Source organism: Cucurbita maxima, unplaced genomic scaffold (assembly GCF_002738345.1).
Source record: "Cucurbita maxima cultivar Rimu unplaced genomic scaffold, Cmax_1.0 Cma_Scf00018, whole genome shotgun sequence".
In the NCBI taxonomy this organism is placed as follows: domain Eukaryota; kingdom Viridiplantae; phylum Streptophyta; class Magnoliopsida; order Cucurbitales; family Cucurbitaceae; genus Cucurbita; species Cucurbita maxima.
The window spans coordinates 1,032,356-1,055,080 of NW_019272034.1; the positions used below are offsets into that span (position 1 = coordinate 1,032,356).

The 22,725-nt window shown below is 33.8% G+C and overlaps 4 protein-coding genes across 5 annotated transcripts in view; 3 read left to right on the forward strand and 1 right to left on the reverse strand.

Annotated features, from left to right (window-relative positions):
* Nucleotides 1-1,553: 1,553 nt before the first annotated feature.
* Nucleotides 1,554-3,546, forward strand: LOC111493095 (transcription factor MYB46-like). Its single transcript, XM_023142702.1, has 2 exons — nucleotides 1,554-1,906; nucleotides 2,388-3,546. The coding sequence occupies exons 1-2, from the start codon at nucleotides 1,626-1,628 to the stop codon at nucleotides 3,046-3,048; spliced, it is 942 nt and encodes a 313-aa protein (XP_022998470.1). The 5' UTR covers nucleotides 1,554-1,625; the 3' UTR covers nucleotides 3,049-3,546.
* An 8,649-nt stretch (nucleotides 3,547-12,195) lies between these two features.
* Nucleotides 12,196-15,746, forward strand: LOC111493054 (protein DETOXIFICATION 43-like). Its single transcript, XM_023142649.1, has 13 exons — nucleotides 12,196-12,338; nucleotides 12,471-12,592; nucleotides 12,683-13,090; nucleotides 13,248-13,420; nucleotides 13,545-13,680; nucleotides 13,777-13,873; nucleotides 13,955-14,055; nucleotides 14,213-14,376; nucleotides 14,531-14,602; nucleotides 14,747-14,863; nucleotides 15,011-15,106; nucleotides 15,215-15,336; nucleotides 15,493-15,746. Exons 1-13 carry the CDS (start codon nucleotides 12,262-12,264, stop codon nucleotides 15,545-15,547), a joined length of 1,740 nt encoding a protein of 579 aa, XP_022998417.1. The 5' UTR covers nucleotides 12,196-12,261; the 3' UTR covers nucleotides 15,548-15,746.
* Nucleotides 15,747-17,055: 1,309 nt separating this feature from the next.
* On the reverse strand, nucleotides 17,056-21,053 carry LOC111493044 (zinc finger CCCH domain-containing protein 30-like). Of its 2 annotated transcripts, none has more exons than XM_023142630.1 (2): nucleotides 20,753-21,053; nucleotides 17,056-19,768 (listed from the first exon to the last, which is right to left on the reverse strand). In XM_023142630.1, the coding sequence occupies exon 2, from the start codon at nucleotides 19,748-19,750 to the stop codon at nucleotides 17,573-17,575; it is 2,178 nt and encodes a 725-aa protein (XP_022998398.1). In that variant the 5' UTR covers nucleotides 19,751-19,768; nucleotides 20,753-21,053; the 3' UTR covers nucleotides 17,056-17,572. The 2 variants fall into 2 exon arrangements, with proteins under 2 accessions (XP_022998398.1, XP_022998397.1); XM_023142629.1 differs by having other exon boundaries at nucleotides 17,056-19,760; nucleotides 20,753-21,046.
* Nucleotides 20,969-22,725, forward strand: part of LOC111493118 (DNA-directed RNA polymerases II, IV and V subunit 11) — a 15,255-nt gene continuing 13,498 nt past the window's right edge. The window contains exon 1 of the mRNA XM_023142735.1: nucleotides 20,969-21,012. The gene's annotated coding sequence lies outside the window, so the exon portion shown is untranslated. The remainder of the gene's footprint in view (nucleotides 21,013-22,725) is intronic.

A 22,725-nucleotide genomic window follows, 5' to 3' on the forward strand; every position in this document is an offset into this window, starting at 1 on the left:
GAAATACTTGTATAATTCTTATGCACATTTCAAGCAATTGACAGCAATGATGGGTATGCTTTTGGATAAGAATACACAAATACCACGTAGACAATCAATTAGGCTACCTAGATTGCTTGAAATTGTTGTTGGTAATGAAAGAATTTGAGTTACTGTTGCAATTAATGGAGCTAACTATTAGATGGGTCGTGTTATCTTTTAACTGATGTAGCAAGCAATATCTCTGTTCATGTTACTTTAGTATCAAGAATGCTCACAAACTGATTTTACCATATTTATTGGGCTAATTCTTTTGATTATTGGCATTGCCCTTTGCACCCACTTTAATTATTTTAGATCTGTTCGATTACATGTTTGGCTTTCCTTTTTCCTTCTCTTTGAGAACAGAAAACAAGTACCAGACGCTGGAATGGCACACCAATATTATAAGATCTTTTCCTGGAAAAACTCGGGGCATTGAAGGCCCCACTACTTGCCGTATGCTTTTACGGTCCACCTTCTCGAGGAAGTTTGATGCTCCAAGTAAGTTCTAAAAGACAACAATGTTTCAAGTTATTAAGTTCATTGGAGGTTGAACCAAATACTTTCTAGGGTGCTCTTCAAAGTCTCACCATCATTTCTATGGCATGTTTTACGTGCGACGTTGAAGAAATTAGGCTAAAAGAAAGGAATAGAATTGGCTAGATTAACTTTCATTGAATTAGAACATAATCAATCTATCTATTTGTACCTGTGGGTCAACAAGAAGATGATATGTCGTGGATTCCTCTTTAAAAGTAGCAATTTTCTTGGGCAGATTTAGTTCATGTTGTGAAGAAATCTGTTCAAGAGAAGATGAAAGGAGATCTTCATGCAAAGAATGAATGGACAATCTCCAATTGAAGGGATCAATATTTGGAAAAAAAACGTAAACAGAAACATTTATCAAATTGTGGAAACAGTAAAAAAAACACATCCCAAAGTACCCAAGTACATTCATGTACTCTCTCTCTCTAGGTTTATTCTTCATAGTCACGTGTCTTTAGAGAGAGAGAGAGAGATTATTATGTGAAGTGGAAGCAAAACTGTAGTTCTTTGTTATATAGAAGACAATGATTACCTTGTGAGTGAAGAAAAATGCAAAAAAAAGACAAGAATTGAGTCAAAGACAAGAAGACCTACCATCCCTTTCCCTCTCTCTCTCTCTCTCTCTCTCTCTCTCTCTCTCTCTCTCTCTCTCTCTCTCTCTCTGTTCACAAAGAGACACATACACAAATGGAGGTCCCCCTCCAATCCGTTTTCCACTCCACCTAGCAACCAACCAACACAATCTTCTCTCTCTCTCTCTCTCTTTCTGGACACAAATATTCACAATTCAAGTTCATGTTCTTCAAGCAACAAAGGCGTCCCCAACCATCTCCATCATCATCACCCTTACCACGCCATGAAGCCTTCTATTTTTCTCTTTCTTTTTTCTTTTTCCTCTCTACGCACACACATTAGATATATGTATATATATATATATATATATATATATATATATATATATATTATTCAATTTTCCATGCAGGGACCAAACCCAGTTAGGAAAAGAGAAGAAAAGAGAGGAAAAGTGAAGAGAAAAGAAGAGAAGAGAAGAGAGAAGAATGAGGAAACCGGAGGCGGGTCTTGGGAAAGAGAATGTGGAGAAGAACAAGTACCGGAAAGGCCTGTGGTCGCCGGAGGAGGACGAGAAGCTGATGAGGTATATGTTAAGCAATGGACAGGGGTGTTGGAGTGACATTGCTAGGAATGCAGGGCTTCAGAGATGTGGCAAGAGTTGTCGTCTTCGTTGGATTAATTACCTTAGACCCGACCTTAAACGTGGAGCTTTCTCTCCTCAGGAAGAAGAGCTTATTGTCCATTTGCATTCCCTTATTGGCAACAGGTCCTCTCTCTCTCTCTCTTTCTTTATCTCTATTCTCTCTTCTTTCTCCTCTCTTGACACATTTTTCTCGATACCCAATTGAGAGTTTCAAATGGGTTTTTAGGAGAAACAACTAAAGACAATGATGAAGAACCCTTTCCTTTTCCTACATTCATGAAGAATACCTCTCAAGCTTGTTATCACATGTGTTGTTTCTATTTATATACATTGAGTTATTATGGTTAAATTATCACTAAATCTTAAATGCTCGAGTGAAGAGATTTCTTTGTTCTCTCTCGAATGTTCATTGTTTTGAAAAATGTCATTTGCTGTAGCTTTATTTAGAAATGGTATTGGGTGTAATATGATACGATATTTGGCTTTAGATGGTTTAAACAGAGACAATGACATGGATTTCATGTCATGTTATAATATCATTCCTTGTTCCAGAAGTAATGATATTTTGAATCTCAAAGACTAATGAACTTGTTTTCTTTAATAGGTGGTCTCAAATTGCATCCCGTTTGCCTGGACGTACCGACAACGAAATAAAGAATTTTTGGAATTCCACATTAAAGAAAAGGTTAAAAAACAACCTCTCTTCCACACCATTCAGCAACCACGAACCGTTGGATCCTAGGTTGGACATGATGTTTGGAGGGATAATGGCGATGCAAGAACATGACATCATGAGTATGAACATGAGCATGGATTCATCATCGACCTCGTCATCATCTTCCCAGCTTCCATTTTCTGCCACAGGACACAACTCCTTGGACGGTTCATCCATGCCTTTCCTAGACAACAACTTCGAAATGGCATCCATGGTTGGTGCCACCAATGGCTTTCTGCAGGCACCGGGAGGGTGCGCAACAGAAATGGGAATGAGAATGATAATGGAACAGCGACTTAGCTATGGAAGTTTGGAGGCTCAAAGATCAATGGAGCTTGAAAGGGAAGTGCTATGCCTTCCACATGAAGAGATGAACAACAGAAGCAATTTTGATGAGTATTTGGGTACAAATGAGCAGAATTTGAATATGGAGGAGATGTTTGGAGATATGGAAAGCCATGGACAAGTACAAGAAAGCTTGAAGATGGGTAATGAATGGGATTTGGAGAGTTTCATGCAGGATATATCCTCATTTCCTCATTTTCTTTGATCTTCAATCTCCACCCCCTCTCTAAAACTCTACAAATCTTCATTTACTTAAGATTTTTTTTTAAAAAAAAAGCTTTTCGAACCCATTTGTTTAAGGGAGTTTTAGAGAAACCAACCCTAAAATTTTTATATATTTCCCCATATATGATGATTTCTTCTCTCTCAATAAAACCCCATAATTTTTTTTTTTAAAAAAAATTGAATAAGAAAATTAGTTTTGTTCTTTGGCGGGCCATGGTTGAAGCCCTATGAATGAAAATGGAAAAGAGGTTTCTTTTGGCTTAGGTGTTGTGTTTTTGGGAGGCTCAAGAAGTTGATTCCCAAATTGTGCAGCTGAGAGAGTTAGAGAGATTGCAAAATAAAGCACTTTTGTTGCTCAAACTTGAGAGAATTTTGAGTAAGTTTGTGTAGCTTCAAAGCATGGTCTTTTCTTAGTATCATTGTTGTTTTATCATTTTTATGTACAAAACCAAATATACATATTCAATCACATTTCCCGTCCTTACTTGCTGTTGAACTAAAAAAAAAATAAATTCAATCGGTATAATTCAAATTGCTAAATTTTATATATCATTTTCATTTATATACATTTAGTTTTTATGCATGTTGTTAGACGAACAGCACTCTCCATAATGGTATGATATTGTCCACTTTCAACATAAGCTCTCATAGCTTTGCTTTGGGTTTCCCAAAAGGCCTCACACCAATGAAGAGTGTATTCTTAGATTATAAACTCATGACTATTCTCTAAATTAACCGATGTGGGACTTTCATCATCCAACACATGCAACATACCAACATATTATCAAGTATATATTAAAAATATCATTTTTCATCAAAGCAAAATTTAGTATTTAAACTTTAATTTTATAAAAATTTAATCTTGACTCTATTTTTAAATTTATAATGATTTAGTTTTTTAGTTTTTTGGGATATTATGTAACAATTTAGTCCCTGTAATGTTCGTTCGGTGGAAAATAACACGAGGGGAAGAATTGAGTTTACATAAATAAATAAATAAATAAATAAGGATTATACATATTTGGGTTAACTTTGACACAGTGTGGCAGATTTGTAATTTTTATTTCAACGCTGGGTATTTATCTTACTTTCTGTTATTATTGTTATTATTATATTGTCTTTTTGAAAAATAAAATAGTCAGCATTAATATTTAGCAGGCACAATCAGGCCACACGCCTCTATGACACGTGTTACAAAACCAGAAAAAAAAAACGTGGTTGAAAAGAAATTCATTATTTTCAGAAAAAGAAAAAAAAGTAAAAAACATTAAACATCTAAATAAAAATAGCTAATATATCCTTGAGAAATTTTGGAGGGCTAATGTGTAATTAACTTGATTTATTTGTGTGAAAATAATAAACATGTGGAAATTACAAAAATATGTTTAGTTAACCATTTAATTCTTTTAAACAACAATAATTAGTAAGCCATTAATTTATAATTAATTAATCTTATTTATTCCATCGGACTAAATAAATTATTATGATTGAGCCACCGAAAAGAAAATGCACGTTGTTAATATAGATCGTGATTTTCAATTCTTTTAAACCTTTCTTAACTACCTTATCCTCAGGATCTCCTTCATTTTAATGTGGTTTATGTTCATTCATGTTTCGAAATATTTATCTTTGTACAAATAATAAAATATTAATATAATGTATATGAAATATATTTTAAAAAATGAAAAATTCCCATATATATATATAAAATGATGTGTAAATATAGAGGGAAGAGTAAATGAGAGGTATAGTTATTAAGGGTATCATAATATCTTGATGTAAAAGTCAATTAAAGCTATAAATCATTTTTATTATTTCTTACCCTTATGATCATTACCCTATATACCCTTCTTCTATGACTTCAAAAGCAAGAAATATTTCTCACTTTTTCTCTACTTTTATTATTATTTTTAATTTGTAAATATATATATATTAATGAATCGTGTTAGTTTTGTTATCATTTCTCGAGATGGTGTCATTTTTTGTGCAAAGTTAAACGTTCGTGTCTCAAAATTATGATTATTTTGCTCTTTCCATTGTCAAGAAATCATCTCTCCGTCAGTGATGGAGGTCAGCGATGAGCAAGAAGTCGTTCTCTTCCACTCATATCCAAAGCCCCTCCTCCCTCTCCCACGCCAAGTCATCCACCCGCCTTGCAGCTCCAACACCTTCCCCAACTCGACCCAGGAAGCCTCGTGCACTCTCTCCCACTACTACTCCTCCCGTGGCTCAAACCATGGGAACGAGATTGACAATGGTGAGGAGGAAGGGTATTATGGGAGGAATAGAGAAGAAGTGGTGGGAGAATAAATAATAATTATGAAATTAAATAAAGTTGTGAATATTAACAATAAATTCAGGTGGACGGGATTCAATAAAAACTAATCTTAAAAAAATTCATCAATTTTTACATTAAAGTTTTAATTTCGTCAAATTACAACTCAAATGACGTGAAAACCCGGCATAAATATCAGCTTTATGAGCAGTTCACAGGTATTTCTTCACCATCTAAGTTGATCAATAGGTGTCAAGGTCCACCTTATAATATCAACGACATACACTGATACCATAAAAACGATAGGTCCAACCATCAAATTATTCGGGTACACACCATACATCCAACCCGAAAAGTTGTGGTCCGAAATATTCTAAATTAGGAATAAAATGAAAAAGTCATGTCCCAAAATTGAAAAAGGTGCAATATGATATGAAATGGTGGTGGGGGGCGCCCCGGAAAACAGCAATATGTTAGGTCTTATGTCTGTTTGTTGTAGAAGCAAATTAGAATTAGGGCATTAACGCCACCATAGCTGCTAGGCGTGGCCTTTCACCACTATGGAAACACCCATGATATGAAATCACTAACCAAACCCTTCCCCTCTAAACACTTGGGGATTTTAAAATCTTCCATTGAATCGATCGTGATCGTGCGTTTGTACGAAATATGTTGGGACAATTGATATTTTTGTATTTTTCATAATCATATGATATGGTATGTTTAATTTGATCGTTTTAAGTAATATGTATTTGCTACTGATTGTTTGTAGAAATGTTCGGTTGGGTCTGTGAGATTTCACGTCAGTTATGGGTGTGAAAACCTTTTTCTAGTAGACATGTGTGAGACTAAAGGTGATATGTAACGAGCCAAAGTGGACAATATTTGCTAGTGGTGGGCTTGGACTGTTACAAATGGTATCAGAGTTAGATATCGGGGCGATGTGCCAGTGAGAACGCTAGGCCTCTAAAGGGAGTGGATTGTGAGATTTTATACCGGTTGGATAGGGAAATAAAGTATTCCTTACATGAGTGTGGAAACCTCTCCCTAGTAGATAATACTTTAAAATCATGAGGCTGACGGTAATACGTAATAGGCCAAAACGGACAATATCTGCTAACGATGAGCTTGAACTGTTACAAATAGTATTAGAGCTGGATAACGGGTAGTGTGCCAGCTAGAATGCTGGCCCCCAAAAGGATGGATTTTGAGATCCCACATAAGTTGGAAAGGAGAGTAAAACATTACTTATATGGGTGTGGAAACTTCTCACTAGTAGACATGTTTTAAATAGTGAGGCTAACGACGATATGTAACGGGCTAAAGTAAACAATATTGGCTACCGGTGGGCTTGAGCTGTTACAAATGGTATCATAGTCAAATATCGAATAGTATGTTAGCAAGAAGAGGTGGATTGTGAGATCCATATCGGAGAAACAAGGTTGTGAGATCCAAGGTTCATATATTTCTACTGTTTTTTTTAACCTATATTTCTTCGTAACATTAATTTAACAAGCTCTTATACATTAGCGTAATCGATCTCTCACAAAGAGCTGATAATGAAATATCACGAACCTGAAATAAAAATATTATATCATTACGAAAAAGAAAATATTATTTACATAAATACGAACACGTTCATCTTTTGTATATATCGATTTTGAATGTCAAAGCCATCCTCTTCGAATAACTTTCCATAGTGTGCTTAGGGTTCATGATTGGAGACAAGTACTCTAATGTCCATGTCACTTTCAATATCATTTTGGTTCCTTAGTGATCGTCATTCTCTCACCCTTTTTAAAGTTTACAATTTTTACATCACTGGGGCCTCTTTATTTCATTATTTTCCCTAACTATGAAAAATAATGATCAAACTATACATATAAATAAAGCTTTCAACAACTGCGAAATTACACGATAGGATGAACACGACTTTTTATGTGATGTCTCATATTGGTTGGGGAGAAGAACAAAACACTCTTTATAAGGGTGTGGAAACCTTCTCCTATCATAAGTGTTTTATAAACCTTTGAAGGGAAGCCAAAAAGAAAAAGAGGATAATATTTACTAGTGGTAGGCCTGGGTCGTTACAAATGGTAGCAGAGGTAGATACCGGACGATGTGTCTGCCTTCTCATTGTTCCCCAAAGGGAATAGACACGAGGCGGTGTGCCAGTAAGAACGTTGGGACTCGAAGGGGAGTGGATTTGGTGGCGGTCCCACATCGATTGAAGAAAGGAACGAGTAATCCTTTTGACTGTGGGTTAATCCTTTTGTCCACAATTTTATCTTGAAATAGCCAATGAAATTTTCCTCTATAATCTTTTATTATTATTTTATTATAAAGAAGAATATCTCCCCACCAAATGCTTTTAAATTTTTAAGATAAAACCTTTTTGAGTGCTTTTTTTCACTCAAGATATTTTGTGCCAATTGATTGATATGGATTTGTTTTTAAAATATTTAAATTTTGTTGGAGTAATTAATTTTATAAACCCATTTAATTCCATTTTTTATTATACTTTTTTGGTATGTAAAATATTATTAATGATGGTTGTATTTGATTGGTCGAGTTAATTAAGTGGGCATACAATTTAGAATCTTCAGAATCTTATTAGTATATTTCATCCCCAAAGTTCAGGTTTTATTTATTATAACTATTTATTTAATTACATATAAATATATAAATATAAGGGACGAGACCTATTTTAATTTTCATTTATTTTTATGAGGATGAGTTGTTCATGAATTTTTTCATTTATATATATAAATAATTATTATTATGGAATATATCTTATATATTATATTTTAATATTACTTCCTGATAACTAATAGTATATTTTATTTTATTCTAAATATTTAATTAATTTATATTTTACTTATTTGTAGATATTAGTTGGTAGCTTGTATCCTATTTAAACGTTGTGAATATCAACGAGAATACACACTTTCGATCCCAATTCCATTTCTCACTCTTAACACTTCCATTTTATTTTTATTACCATGGACAATAATCCTTAAAATATATATATATATATATATAAACATGAAAATCAACAAATATTGGTCGAGTTTAATTAAATGAATAACTTATATTATATTATTTAATGAGTGTGGAATGTTGATCGAGATACGGATATTTTGATATCTGAATAATATATTATATTTTTTTTTTTGATACGATATAACATAGAATCTTTTTATTTTATTGATTCTTCTTTTCGTTTCTCTCTTATTTTAACGAGATATCTCAGTTAAAATGTTTTTCTTCTCGACAGAAAATTATAAATAAAAAATTAAAGAAATAAATATGAGTTGAAAATATTAGAATAAGGATAAAGGAGACTAATCCACGCCTTTGTATATCCCTTCATGAACACTTTTGTGGCCGACATCAGATTTTCTTGTTTTTTTTTTTTTTTTTTCTTTCTTTTTCCATTGGTTTATATTTGAAATGATTTTACGTTTGATATGATTGATTCCTCTTTTTTTTTTTCGTACTTGTATAATATTTAATTTTGATATTTGTTCTTGAATTATTTAATTTTAAATATCATAAATATTTTTTTTGTTTAAAATATTATATATTTGTGTTATTTGTTTTTATTTTAATAGGTTGACCTTTTTAACAAACTCGTATTTGATTATAAAAATACAGAAAAAAAAAATGTTAAGATTTAAAATTAAGATAAAAATAATTTTTTATTTACATAGATAAATTTAAAATTTTATATAAAATAATTTAAATTATATATATTATATATAAATATCTATTCATATTAGTTATAATTGTACGAATACCACTATAAATTGTCACAATGAATTTATTTATTTATTTATTTATTGTACTCTTCTAGAATATTAAAGTACTTTTGTTTTTAATTTCTTGTACGGTTTGAATAAGAAAAGGAGAGAGAAGAGACGAAAACTCTAGTTTTCATCATTAATTCCATTTTCAAAGTGGAATAATTAATTATATTAATTTAATTATTGAGTAAAATCTTTTCATAAACACACTTTATATTTTTTTTAATTTTATATTTGATCTTTTCGTACAATTCCCACTATTTTTTTTTTATCACTTTATGTCACAAAAGCAACCAAATATCTTAATTCACATTAAAACTTTATCTTAAAATTAAAGGTAAGATCCCTATTTTGCATGTACTCTTAAAAATGTTTTTAAAAAATAAAAAATTTCTCCTAAACCTAAGCATATTTTATCCTCACTCGTATGTATCTTAAAAAAATTCTCGAGATGTCACTCAATACTTCTATTAAGGATATTTAGTAATAAATTATAGTTTATCGTAATATATCATATTTGATATTTTATTATAAGGCAAATATCTACACATTTGTCTTATTACCATAGGTATCTTTCTATTTATTGTTATTTCCGTTTATTACTCTTTCCATATCCTTGTAATTTATTTGATTATAAATAAAATAACTTTCAGACTATTTAGGTGTGGTGGATTAAGCAAACATTCTCAGCTCCAAACAAAGCACGCTTAGCTATGGAGTTCCAATATGATTAAGCCACGAAAAATGAATATGCACCTTGTTGGTATAAGTACCAACTTTCATTTGCTTTAAGTCTTTCAGAGTCATCATTGCCTTCAGAATTTAAATATCCTAAAAATTATGATTGAAAAAAAATATAAATATAATAAAATAGAAGGAAATTTAGATGGTAATTTGCAAATAAAATAGAGTTTGGAATCCTACGTAGCTCCCAATTTGGACTTGGGAAATAAAGATTAGGTTATCTACCAACTTCAAACCACTTAGTAAGTTAAAATTATCCTAATGTATTTATATATATATATATATGAGAAATATCATACATACCCTCAAAGTTAGGAACTTAAAATAAATATGGTATATTTTTGTATTAAGTATCACTCTAATATATAGTTTTTTAATGAGTTTTTAGTAAATAAAATTATTTTGATTTTTTTTTTTTGTTTTAAAATTTTTAAATCAAACCCTTATATTTTAACCTTTTTCATTTTAAATTGGAGATAGAGAAAAATATATCCTATGGCCGTCTTTCATATCACATCAATAATTTCCCATTCTCTCTAAGTGGGTTGTGTGTGGGAATGAGAAATGGTATAAAAAGGGAAGAGTGTGAGGATGGATTGATGTGTGGAACAAAATTTGATACCAACAAAAAAAAAAACAATAGAATTTGGGCATTCTTCTCGGGATACAAAAGGTATACTTCTCATTCATCTCTCGTCTAGATAATTTTTAACCTCTTTTCGGTTTCGACTATTCATTTTTATTAAGTTTTATAATTTTTTTTCTTAGAATTTTCTTTACAATATCATGTCGTACTGAACATGAAAATTTCGAAACTGCAACAAAATTATTCTCGACCTTAATTTCATTGATAGTATAAGATTGAAGATTTATTATGAAGATGGTTGAAGGTGAAAAACTTGGATTTTTTTTTTCGCATTTTCCTTAAAATTTTATGGAAAAAAATATTCATTATGACGTTGTAATAAAATCCTTGTAATTTTAGTGGCATTAATTGTTTGGGAATCATCAAGGAGTATTGGGCCTTCATGGGCTACATTATGGGCCAATCTAAGGCCCAAGGGTGTAATGAGTAAAAAGTAAGTTTTTTAATGCCAGTAGATATCAAAATAATGATTTAATTAAAAAAAAAAAAAAAAAAAAAAAAAACTTGTGGACCTTTATCTCAAAGTTGTAATTCAATATTTTTCACACTTTATTAAAATCAATTTAGATATAATAAGTATGAAGGAAATTCATATCAAATGAAACTTAAATATTGTTTCATTTTATTTGATATGATGAACTCATGATTCAAATATAGCCTGTTTTTTTCTTTTTAAAGAAAAAAAAAAAAGAATAAAGAATAAAACCACTTTCTAAGGTCTTATATTCTTTAAATAATTCAGCAACTTAACTATCCATTTTCACGACATGTCAAATTCAACATGAACATCAAGAATTGGTTCTTTCTGAGGTATATCAAATTTTGAACCACTTACATCTTTAATCAAATCTCTGCAAACAAGATTTCACTTTCTTTCTTTGCATCAAAAATCGTGAACCTGCAACAATACAAGCACACCACTAGCCGATATTGTACATTTTAGTCTATTACGTATCGTTGTCAACTTCACGGTTTTAAAACGCACCTGTTAAGGAGAGATTTCCACACCCTTATAAGGAATGTTTCATTCCCACATATCCTAGATTGGCCATTTGGAATCCTTTGGAATTCCAAAAAGCAAATCTGGGGGTGAAGATGAAAACAATCTTCCCAACATGTCAGAAGTCCCAACATGTCAGAAGTCCCAACATGAGTGAGACAACAAAGGAATTTTCTCATTGTTCAACCAAGTTGTCCTAAAAAAAGTATATATATTCTCTTGGTTAGAACATTTTTAAGTTGTTATCACAGACCGAAAGAACTAAGGGAGGTCAGATTTTATCCCATGATTCCAATGCTGAGCGTAATATTAAGACAACCATATCTTTCCAAAGCTAGTGTTGGAAAATCAGTATAAAAAAGCACATACCTTGTCATGGGCACGGCACTGATTGTCTTTTCATCTCAATATCTGCATTCATTTGCATACCTTTTCATCAGCATGCTGCTTCACCATGTGAGCAGAAGAGAGCTTCCATGCGTTTCAATTGCTTCCATGTTTTTGGTGAAGAAGGCATCATTTCTTTGGTGAAGAAGGCATCATTTATTTTGCATACATTCCATGTTTTTCTGTGATTGTAACTGATGTTTTGCTTCATAATCACTCAGCCTGAAGATTTCATATCTTGCTTCTCTGCGACATTTGGAGAAAGAGAGAGACAAGTGACTGATTGCTATATAAAAAGTCTAAGACTTGATCAGATAAAAAAAAAAAACTAAATTATGGCTAATGAGCTTGGTTTGGTGATAAAAAAGAACCAGTGGAAGATGCCTATGAGTGTTTTCTTCAAGGATGCAAGGTATAGATAGAACTTTCCCCTCCAATTTTCACTTTAAAGTCGATAGGGCGAAACCCGCCATGATCTTTTGCTTCTCGAATTCTCTTTGTAGTCTCTTTGATTTGTTACTGATGCAAAGAAATGTCCTTCTAGACTTGTTTTCAAGTGGGATGATCTTGGAAAAGAGATCCTAGGAATTGCATTTCCAGCTGCTCTAGCTGTTGCTGCTGATCCCATTGCTTCTCTTATCGACACCATTTTCGTCGGCCATATTGGTATATACCTTGCATTTGCTGCTATCTTTTCATTGCAACCAATTTAATCATTTGTATTGATGAAGATCATGCTCAACTTGGCTTCTGCAGGAGCTGTTGAACTTGCAGCCGTTGGAGTGTCTGTTGCTATATTCAACCAAGCTTCAAGGATCACCATATTCCCATTGGTGAGCATTACAACATCATTTGTTGCTGAGGAAGACACTATTGGAAAAACAGCCATAAAACCAGTGAAAGGTGAGATAGAGAAGCATTTGACAGAGAATGGCCGAAAGAGAGAACTTACATCACAGGATGAAACCAAGAAGGAAAACATGTTGGAAAAGAGTAGTTCTGCTTCACTTATAACTAAAGAAACGAGAAATTCGACACCCGGAAATGGCACCATTCATGATTTGGAAAAGAATCCAAACATGTTGGAAAAGAAGTCCTCAGAAGAACATGATGGAAAAAGAGAATCTGTACAAGAAAATGCCACACTTGAGAACTCTGAAAAAGGTAAAAATAAATTTCTTTTTATTGTTTAAACAACGATGAGGATCATGATTTGAACCTCTAACCTTAAAACGAGATTGCTAATACCAGAACTAAGTAAACGAAGGGATTAATCTAATTTCTATATTCAAACTGAATAGCTTGGGATTTTCAATCGCAGATTTGAGCACAAAGAAGATTCAACCTCCTACTGTCAGGCCCAAGAATAAAGAGAAGAAGCACATTGCTTCAGCATCCACAGCACTGATCTTTGGGACAGTTTTGGGCCTCCTGCAAGCAGTTTTCCTTGCATTTGGAGCTAAATTCCTATTAAATGTAATGGGAGTGAAGCAAGTAAGTTTCATCATCTTCAAAAACTTACTTGAAAACAACAATTAACCCAAACGCTTCCGATTTCTAATGCAACTTCTTCCATATTGTACTCATTTTTTCTAGTATTGATACACTGAATCAACAGGGCTCTCCAATGCTAGCTCCAGCAATGAAATACTTAGTGTTAAGGTCACTTGGTGCTCCTGCTGTTCTTCTCTCTCTGGCCATGCAGGGGATCTTCAGAGGGTTTAAGGACACAAGAACTCCTCTCTACGTTATTGGTAGCTCAAAATTTTTATCAGACTTGTTTAAAACTGTTAGGAATTTCCATCTTTCTCTAACTTTTCTTCATTCTCTTCTTTGAACTTTTGGAACAGTTTTGGGGTACACAACAAATATCATTTTGGATCCAATATTGATATTTGTGTGCCATTTGGGAGTGAAGGGTGCAGCCATAGCACACGTTCTTTCTCAGTAAGTAATATCATCACTCACATATTTGTGCTATTCCAATACATTCATTTCAATCATAACTTGATATTATTATTACCTCAGGTACTTAATTGTGTTGGTTCTAGCTTGGAGATTAATGCAAAAAGTGGATCTCTTACCTCCTAGCCTTAGAGAATTGCAGCTCGGTCGATTTCTCAAAAATGGTAATAACCATTCTTCATACCTTCCTTTTCTTCTACTAATGAGATTTGTACCTGAAAACAACAACATAGAAACCAAAGTTGCTTGAAGATTTCCATTAGAAATTTACAAATTCAAATCAATATTGGTTCCAACATGGTAGAGCTTTTCTGAATGCAGGTAGTCTGCTGTTGGCAAGAGTTATAGCTGTGACCTTCTGCGTGACACTTGCTGCATCCATGGCTGCTCGGCTAGGTCCAACGCCGATGGCTGCCTTCCAGACTTGCTTACAAGTCTGGATGACGTCCTCCCTCCTCGCTGATGGGCTTGCTGTTGCCGGACAGGTACTAAAATCAAAACCTCAATAACTTACGAACTTGTGTCATTTCCAATCGATCAAGAGATCAAAAGTTTGAATGATTTCATTCCATTTGTTGATGAACTCTAAAACAGAAATACTAATAATCACTTATCGTGGGTGTTGAATTCTTCCTCCAGGCGATTCTAGCCTGTGCATTTGCAGAGAAAGACTACGACAAGACAACGGCTACAGCCACAAGAGTGCTACAGGTAATCAAATTCCCAGTTTAATGCATTGCACAGAACATGCTCGACAAAATTCCCCAACGAAAATAGAGTCCAAAATGAAAGAAACATAGAAAATAATACATGAATCGTAAGTAAGCATGAATTTACTTGGGGGCGAAAATGCAGATGAGCTTCGTTCTCGGCGTTGGACTTGCTGTGATTGTTGCAGTGATTATGTACTTCGGAGCTGGAATCTTCTCCGGAGATGTTACTGTGCAAGCCCTCATCCACGTGGGAGTGCCGGTATTAAGCTTTTAAATATATTTATATCAACATGATTGATTAAAATATATATATATATGAGATTATTATACCCGACCTTACTCGTTTAGCTCTAAAATAGAGTCTCCAATTTGAACTAACTATTTTTGTTGTTTCAATCTCTCGTAGTTTGTGGCCGCCACACAGCCAATCAACTCTTTAGCATTCGTATTTGACGGAGTCAACTTTGGAGCTTCCGATTTTGCTTACTCCGCCTACTCTTTGGCATGTGCTCTCTTTTCGAAAAATTATTCAATGAGACTGCTACAAATATTTAAAATATGTTATAATTTATTTCCCGTACTAATAATTCATATTTCTTCATCTCCATAGACTTTGGTTTCTATTGCTACCATTCTCTCTCTCTTCCTTCTCTCCAAAACCTATGGGTTCCTCGGGATTTGGACTGCTTTGGCCATCTACATGGCGCTTCGTACTCTTGTGGGATTCTTGAGGTATCTTCTATTCGTTCTTGGGTTCCAATTATCCTTTTAGAGTGGAAGGAATAATTCAACCCTTGAGAAAAAATGTTATTATATGGATGTTGAGGAAAAAAAAACGGCTGAAATTCAATCTCTAAATATCTTGAACGTTTTATATCTTGATTGTAGGATGGGAAGTGGAACAGGACCGTGGTGTTACCTAAGAGGGTCGTTGTTACCTTAATTACATTCTTACATCAGAAAAAAAGTTCGATCGGTGAAGCTGTATAACAGCGATAATCTTATCGGGTTTTCTTTTTAAATGTTGTTAGTATTATTGTTGTTATTTTCTATAGTCCAAAGTTGGGAAAGAGCTTCTTTCATACAACATATGTTTTGTAATTGATAGATGCAATCAATGAAAGTTTTAATTTACAAGTCAATGTAAAATTAGTCATAATTTTTAATAAAATGTTAAATTAAATAATATTTTATTGAAAATACTACATAAAATCATGATGAAAATGAAATTAATATTTGTACTTGGGATTTAATTTTAAGGGACATCTCCATGTGGCTTTCTATCGATAATATCGATTATTTTTATAAAAAAATTACTTAAATTAATAAATAAATATTGATCTGACAATGGAATTGTTTTTATTTCACTTTTGAATTATCAATAAAAAAATAATTGGTGGCGTGAGTTGGAATCTATCCAATAAAAGCTTGCCAGGCAGCCATTCTTTTAACCTAACAAATTTATAAATTCTTTTATCTTTAATCATTACTATATAATAATGAGAATCTTTTGAAAATAATTTTATTCTGTAAATTCAACATATTAATTTTTTTTCATTTGATTCAAACTATCAATTTTAAAAAAAAAAATTATATTTCCAATATTATTGAGTTAGAAAATTAAATCTGCAATGACCTTTTTCACTTGTGCCCTTCCACCGCCAATCTTGAATCTACGCACTAGGAACGAGACGTAGAGGTCCCTTCAGCTCGTTGTACCGACGCTACAGCTAACAAAACAGACATCTGAAAAAAGTTGAATAAATATCTAACATCTCACTCTCTTGCAGAAAGAATTCTGAAAAGAGGTTGGAGCTTAGAAAAAGTCTTTATGGATGGAACGATCAATTATCTAGATGTTCTAGGGTAAGATCCGACGTCAATTAGAAAAGAGAACAAAACATTCCTTATAACCTTATGTAAACCTCTATCTAGCATACACATTTTAAACCCGTGAAATTGACGACAATACATAATACCTCAAGTGAACGATTTTCTTGTGTACCTAGAATTTTATGAATGCCTATACAAGGAACTAGAGAATAAATTGCCTACGGACTAATACAAGTCATGGTAAATGATAGAAATAAAAGCTTTAAATCTAAGCATTTAAGGAGCAAAAGAAAATGGTTGAGAAAAAAGTGAAAGAAAATATTATCCCAAAAGTGGAAAGGAAGCAACCCACTCAAAAAGTCTGCCTACCCACTTGCTCCATGGGACACAAAAGTGGTTGGACAATTACTTGCACCCACAACATTATGAACACTACTAAATATTCAACATTCAGACTCCAAATTTAAGGTTTCAATCAATCAAAGCAATCAACATCCAATTAGGGAGAATGCTACCATCATCGTAGATCCTCAATCCTTTTCCTTCTCCTAAGAACCAGACCTCACATCAAGAAATCAGCTCAGCAGCTCTCATTTCATCGAGATTTCCAGTAACAAATGATACAATTAACACAATGATTCATAATAAGAACAGATAACCAAAAAAAGCTTCAGATTATAAGTTTTACAATCATTTGCAGAAGAACATAATTAACCTCTTCTTTTAGTTTTATATATAGATGGAAAAATTAAAAATAGAGGAGGGGGTGGGGAAAAGCTCTTGGTTTCTACAGCTTTAAATCAAGAAGCCTTTGTTGGAAATGAAATTGCAGAAAAAGGAGAGAGAAAGATGATGGAACCTGGACAAGTTTCCTTAATAATTGGCCCAGAGACTGCTGACGAACTGACTCACTGACTGGTTGATGTAAAATAATGAATGGTAAGTAATTGAATGATCCTCCTTTGGAATAGAGTAATCAAATCCGATCCTTCCTCTTCTTCCTCCATATCATAATCATTATCATCATCCTCACCTCTCTTAGAACCCTTCAGCTTCACCTTACCCAGAAAGAATTTTGGGGAGAAATACCTATCTTGATGAGTAAAATGAAAATGGCTTTATGTTCTTTGTTGTGCTACACTACAAGCTGATCAAGCTGCATCTGCTCAAGCCAAGCTCCTATCACAGAATGATCAGTGGACTCTAATTGTGATTTAGTAGAAGTTAGACCCTCACCGGATGCTGCAGCACCACCCATCCTGGGCGCTGCCGACTTCTCTCTTAGCATCTCAGGCGGGGATTCCTTCACCAGGGATTGAACCCATGATAAGTCAGGCTCCTCCCCGTTATTTCCGATCTCGAAAGAAGATGATCTTCGCAGTTGACCCAGTTCATTCTTACCAACTGACCAATCCACCTTTCCATTGGGGGACCCCCATTTAGGCAAAGAATTGACAGGAGATCCAATCAACGAGCTTGGGACATTGGATCCAAGCTCCCTTGAGCTGAGACTGCGGAGATGTTGCTTTTCACGCTGTACAAAAGCAGAAAACCTAGATCCCATTGGAGACAGTGGCTCTGTGCTTCTAGGCGACATCCTTCCAGGCGATGACACTCCAAAAGAGGCCTGCAACAAAGGCTGATCAACAGTCTTAGGAGACATAATGCTTGTATTTATAGGTGATAACATGTTCTGCTGCTGCTGCTGAAATTGGTTTAGTAATGTCGATTTGCGAGTAGGGGAAAAGACATTGGTGGCTGGATCAGAGAATCGGGGAGACAAAGGGATTTCATTAGAAAACAGCTCTTCGAGATTGTTAGGAGTTAGAGTTTGGGTCCAGCCAGATCGGCTCACAGAAATGGCACTCGGACGAGGCTGAGAGAAACAGTTAATATCATTCAAAATTCGTGGCTGGTTGTCAAAGTTTGGCAAGACATTAAAATCCTCTAGAGGCATATCCCTGGCATTCAGAGATGACCTTAACCGACTGGATTGAAGGTTACTTCCTGGAAGATGAAGAGTTGGTACATTTGGTTGCTGCCAGTTCACAGAAGAGTGAGAAACGCCATTAGAAGAGGGAGACATGGACTGAGCAAATGGAGATGGAGATAAAGCTGACACTGATGAAGGGGATCCAGGCAGAAGACCCAATGCAGTAGCCATATCCATTACAGTTGGAGCAGACCCAATCGATCGTGGGGACGGAACAGCAGATCCAGTAGACACATATAATGGCCTTAGTTCTTCATTTGTGTGAGCAAAGAAACAGACCCGCCTATTGCAACTCGTGCCATCCTTACAAAGACGAGTTCGATACTGAGCTGGGTGAAGCCAACACTCAAATACTCCATGAGCATATTCACACATATCCCCACGCCTACAAGCCCCTTTTCTGAAGTCTGGGCAAGGAACACAGCTGTAGTGAAACTTTCTTGGATCTCTTCTGCGAGCATTCTCCCCTGGGTGGACAAAAGGACACTCAGTCCAATCATGGGAATATGCCCGAGAACAAGGCCTCACCTTGAAAGAGAACATGCGAAACTCATCAGTTGCATATATGCTGTTCTTGATATCAGGAAGTGATGGATCAATTGGATATTCTTTCTTTTCCTTTGTAGTTGCAAACCCATCAGTAAATTTGGGAGAAGACATCGACTTGGGTGGAGATGGAAATTCATCCTCCAACGATGAGGAAAGTGGTGGTGACCCTGAATCAGGCATTTTGATTGACAAACGTAAACAGGAAGCATCCATGGACCCATTTGAATGATTATTGAGAAGTTCCTCGAGCCTGAACATTGTATTCTGCTTCTGCAACTTTGGATGAACAAAAATGACATCCACAGGGCGATGGCCATTAATATCCTTTGTGTTAGGGTCAGCACCAGCAGACAAAAGTAAATCAACAATATCGACTGCATTCACAGATCCACTGGAGGTAGCACAGTGGAGAGCAGTGCTTTTGTCTGTGCCAGATGAGAGATTAACATCAACCTCAGGATATGATAGTATAAGTTTCAGAACATCAACACAACCATATGTTGCAGCAACCATCAGGGGCGTTCTATGCTCATGAACAACTTGTTTTGAGCCTTTTTGGCGAACATACCAGAGCCCAGACTTGTTTAGTGATAACAAATCAGACTCCATCAAACACTTGAAGCCTTCGGCATCGTTGTCTGATGCAAGCTCCAGTAAACTATAAAAAGAATCCTCACAAACAACAGTTAATTGATTCATGTCTTTGGGATTAGGTGAGCTTGCTGATGTAGTAGTAGATGCGGAATTGGCTTTTTCTGGACCACCGCACATAATCAAATATCTGCAATCCTAGAAAAATGCATTAATGCCTTGTATTACGTCAACAAAACCATAGGGTCAAGAATATACTGGTAAGCCTCAAGGAAATAAATAGAGATGATCAAGATATTGTTCAGATGAAGCATATAACAAACGTCTAAAAGAGATTAGTTCAGGAATAGCTAGCAACAATTTCAAGTAAAAGCAACATATTATAACAGGGTTATGAACAAATCTTTACTGAAAATTTGAAGTATATTAGAAAGTTAGAACTCGCTACACCCAGAGTACTCTCCAATTGTGCAAGGATAAACAGAAAATAGAGGGTAAGGATCAACCAAAAGTTGAAAACTGGTTCACACAGAAGCTTTTGAAGAATTTGAAAAATCAAAGAAGTTCATATTCAGGCCTATAAGAGGTAAACCTCAGGGAACCACACTCACTGCAAATTGAATTGATACTTGACATAAGATTCTATATTTTAGAAATAGATGCTAACCCCACTATCAACAGAATGGGGAAAAAACGTCTTTCAGGAGGGGTTAAGAATTCCGATCTGAGGTCGTGAGTCTAAACTGAAAGCAATCTGCTTTACCTACGATAGTTAATCGTTTCCTACACGAAAAATCACCATAAAACAACCAGCTTCTCCTCCCCTCCAAGAAAATCAACAAACATAGTAATCAAACTAACAGAACACATAAAAAAATCATCCAAACCAAATTTAAAAAGTAGATTTAGAATCAAAAGCCAGAAATGAAATCAAACCAAACATTAACAAGGCACGTTGCTCAAAAGAATAATGAAACTGATAAAAGCAGATCAATAACAACCACCCTAATATCACGATTCTATACATACAATAGTTATACAACACCTACAATAATACAGCTAAAATACTTCACACAAACTAAACTTCTATTGGAACTCACTCACCCCCCACTAAAAAAGTGCGGATTACTCAAAAATGCTAAGCTTCATGCTAAATCCGAATGACTAAAAATGAAAACTCACAGTTATCTTTAGCAGCAGAAGAAAACCAGTCGGAGATCTGAGAGAGAGAAGAAAGGCGCGGCGGTTCGACAGTGACACTCATCGATCGGAGGAAAAGCCGGAGTAAAGAACCACTTCACTGAACGAGAAAAAGAAGATCGGCGATAAGAAGCTTACGGCCTTCATCTCCGGCGCCAGTGAAAGAAGTTAAATAAGAACAGAGATTTCACAGGGAGAGAAAAACGGTGAAGACGAAGAAGAAGAAGAAGAAGAAGAAGAAAGTAACGTCTGAAATTGAAATGAAATGCGGATTGAACAATTTTGGGGGAATTTAAATTTAATGTGGGGAGTTGGGAGGAAACGAGGGTAAATGACATTGAAATTCACACGAAATGAAATGCAAATGAAGGGGGAGCTTTTTGGGACCGGGATGACCGGCTGGACCAGTTGGAGGTGCGGTGGGGTTTGGTGTAGTGAAGGACTAGGTGTTGACTGGCTGAGGAAGTGGCGTGGATCGGAATTGAAGGAGAGAGATTAAGTGGATTGGAATTGGATGTTTGGAGTACGCCAATGGAATTTGGTCGTTTGGTCAATTTTAGTTAAATGCGGTCAAATCGAGGGGTGAAAAGTTGCAGACAACAGAAGTTCCTAATTTTCAATTGCAATAAAAAAAAAATTAAGGTTAAAAAATTAATCTATTAACTTTCTAATTTTTTTAAACTAATACATCGTTACATATAAAATTAAAAAATTTAAGATTTCATAAATTATAAATTTAAAGTTTATTTATAAATAGTTCCATTAATTTTTAAATTTTAAAAATGGGTGTATAATCTATTAAACATAACATCATTAATTAATTTAAATTTTATTGATAACAAATTTTATTTTAATTTTTTAAATTCAACCTATTAATACTACTCCCTCCTGTTTTTTTAGTTTTGAAAACTTTTTTTTATTTTAAAAAATAAGAATATTATTTCAAAAAAAAATTAAGAAATATGAAAACTATGAAATAATCGTAAAAAATAATAATAAATACAAATTTTTCAAGAAAACTCTCAAATAATTTTGATTCGTGAAATTGAATTTAAATCTGAAGCCTTTTTTCTAAGGTATAGCGTGTGGTTGAAAATACGCATAACTTAATCGCTCGAGCTATATTTTCCACATCACATTTTAGTAAACTAATATTATAGGAAAAAAATGTGTTAAATTTAGCGTCATAACAATTACACAATCTATGAATTATTCTATGGTATCTTAGAAGATCGGAGCCAAACATAACCATAAATTTTCAAAATTTAAACATTAGACATCAAATGAAAACACGATATCGAGCTCTCCCTCCACTCCCAGTTACTAATTTTTGTTATTATGTCCTTTAAAAAACTCTTCAAAATGTTCATTTGCTAGACACATATAAATTTACTAAAATAAATAAATAAAATGAAAATGTTTTTAAAAATAAAAAAAAAATCTATAAATTAATTTAAAAATATTAATGAAAATGATTTATATAAATATTCACTTCTTATCCAAACAAAATTTAATCGTTAATATATGGCATAATGGAATATTTACAATATCTATGAACAAAATCTTCCGAGCAAATCTTTTTTGAAAATAATATTTTAAATATACTTTTATTTTTTAATTTGGCATTTATCCGAAATTAGATAAAAGCATGTAAATGCCTCTTAATGCATAATTTCCCTTTAGAATTAAAGCATAAATTATGGATGGTTGCGTTTAAATTGGTGTCGTTTCCATTATTGTATTCTATTTTTTATTGTCCTTTCCAAAATGGAAAAAATTAAAATTAAAATTAAAATTAAAATTTATTTATTTGCCCTGATGATACCGTGTGGAGTCAGATTTCCAATATATTAAAAAATAGCTTTAATTTATTCCCTTCTTTATTTATTTCTTTTTTTTTTTTTCCATCATAATAAAAATTCCAATTGATGCTTTTTTTTTTTTTTTTTTTTTTT

Excerpts from the sequence above, each read along its gene's own strand:
- LOC111493054 (XM_023142649.1), top strand. The coding sequence starts at position 12,262 with ATGGCTAATGAGCTTGGTTTGGTGATAAAAAAGAACCAGTGGAAGATG. Across the intron at positions 13,681-13,776 it reads AACTCCTCTCTACGTTATTG|TTTTGGGGTACACAACAAAT; the intron begins GTAGCTCAAAAT and ends CTTTTGGAACAG. Across the intron at positions 14,864-15,010 it reads TCATCCACGTGGGAGTGCCG|TTTGTGGCCGCCACACAGCC; the intron begins GTATTAAGCTTT and ends AATCTCTCGTAG.
- LOC111493095 (XM_023142702.1), top strand. The coding sequence starts at position 1,626 with ATGAGGAAACCGGAGGCGGGTCTTGGGAAAGAGAATGTGGAGAAGAAC. Across the intron at positions 1,907-2,387 it reads CATTCCCTTATTGGCAACAG|GTGGTCTCAAATTGCATCCC; the intron begins GTCCTCTCTCTC and ends TTTCTTTAATAG.
- LOC111493044 (XM_023142630.1), bottom strand. The coding sequence starts at position 19,750 with ATGTGCGGTGGTCCAGAAAAAGCCAATTCCGCATCTACTACTACATCA.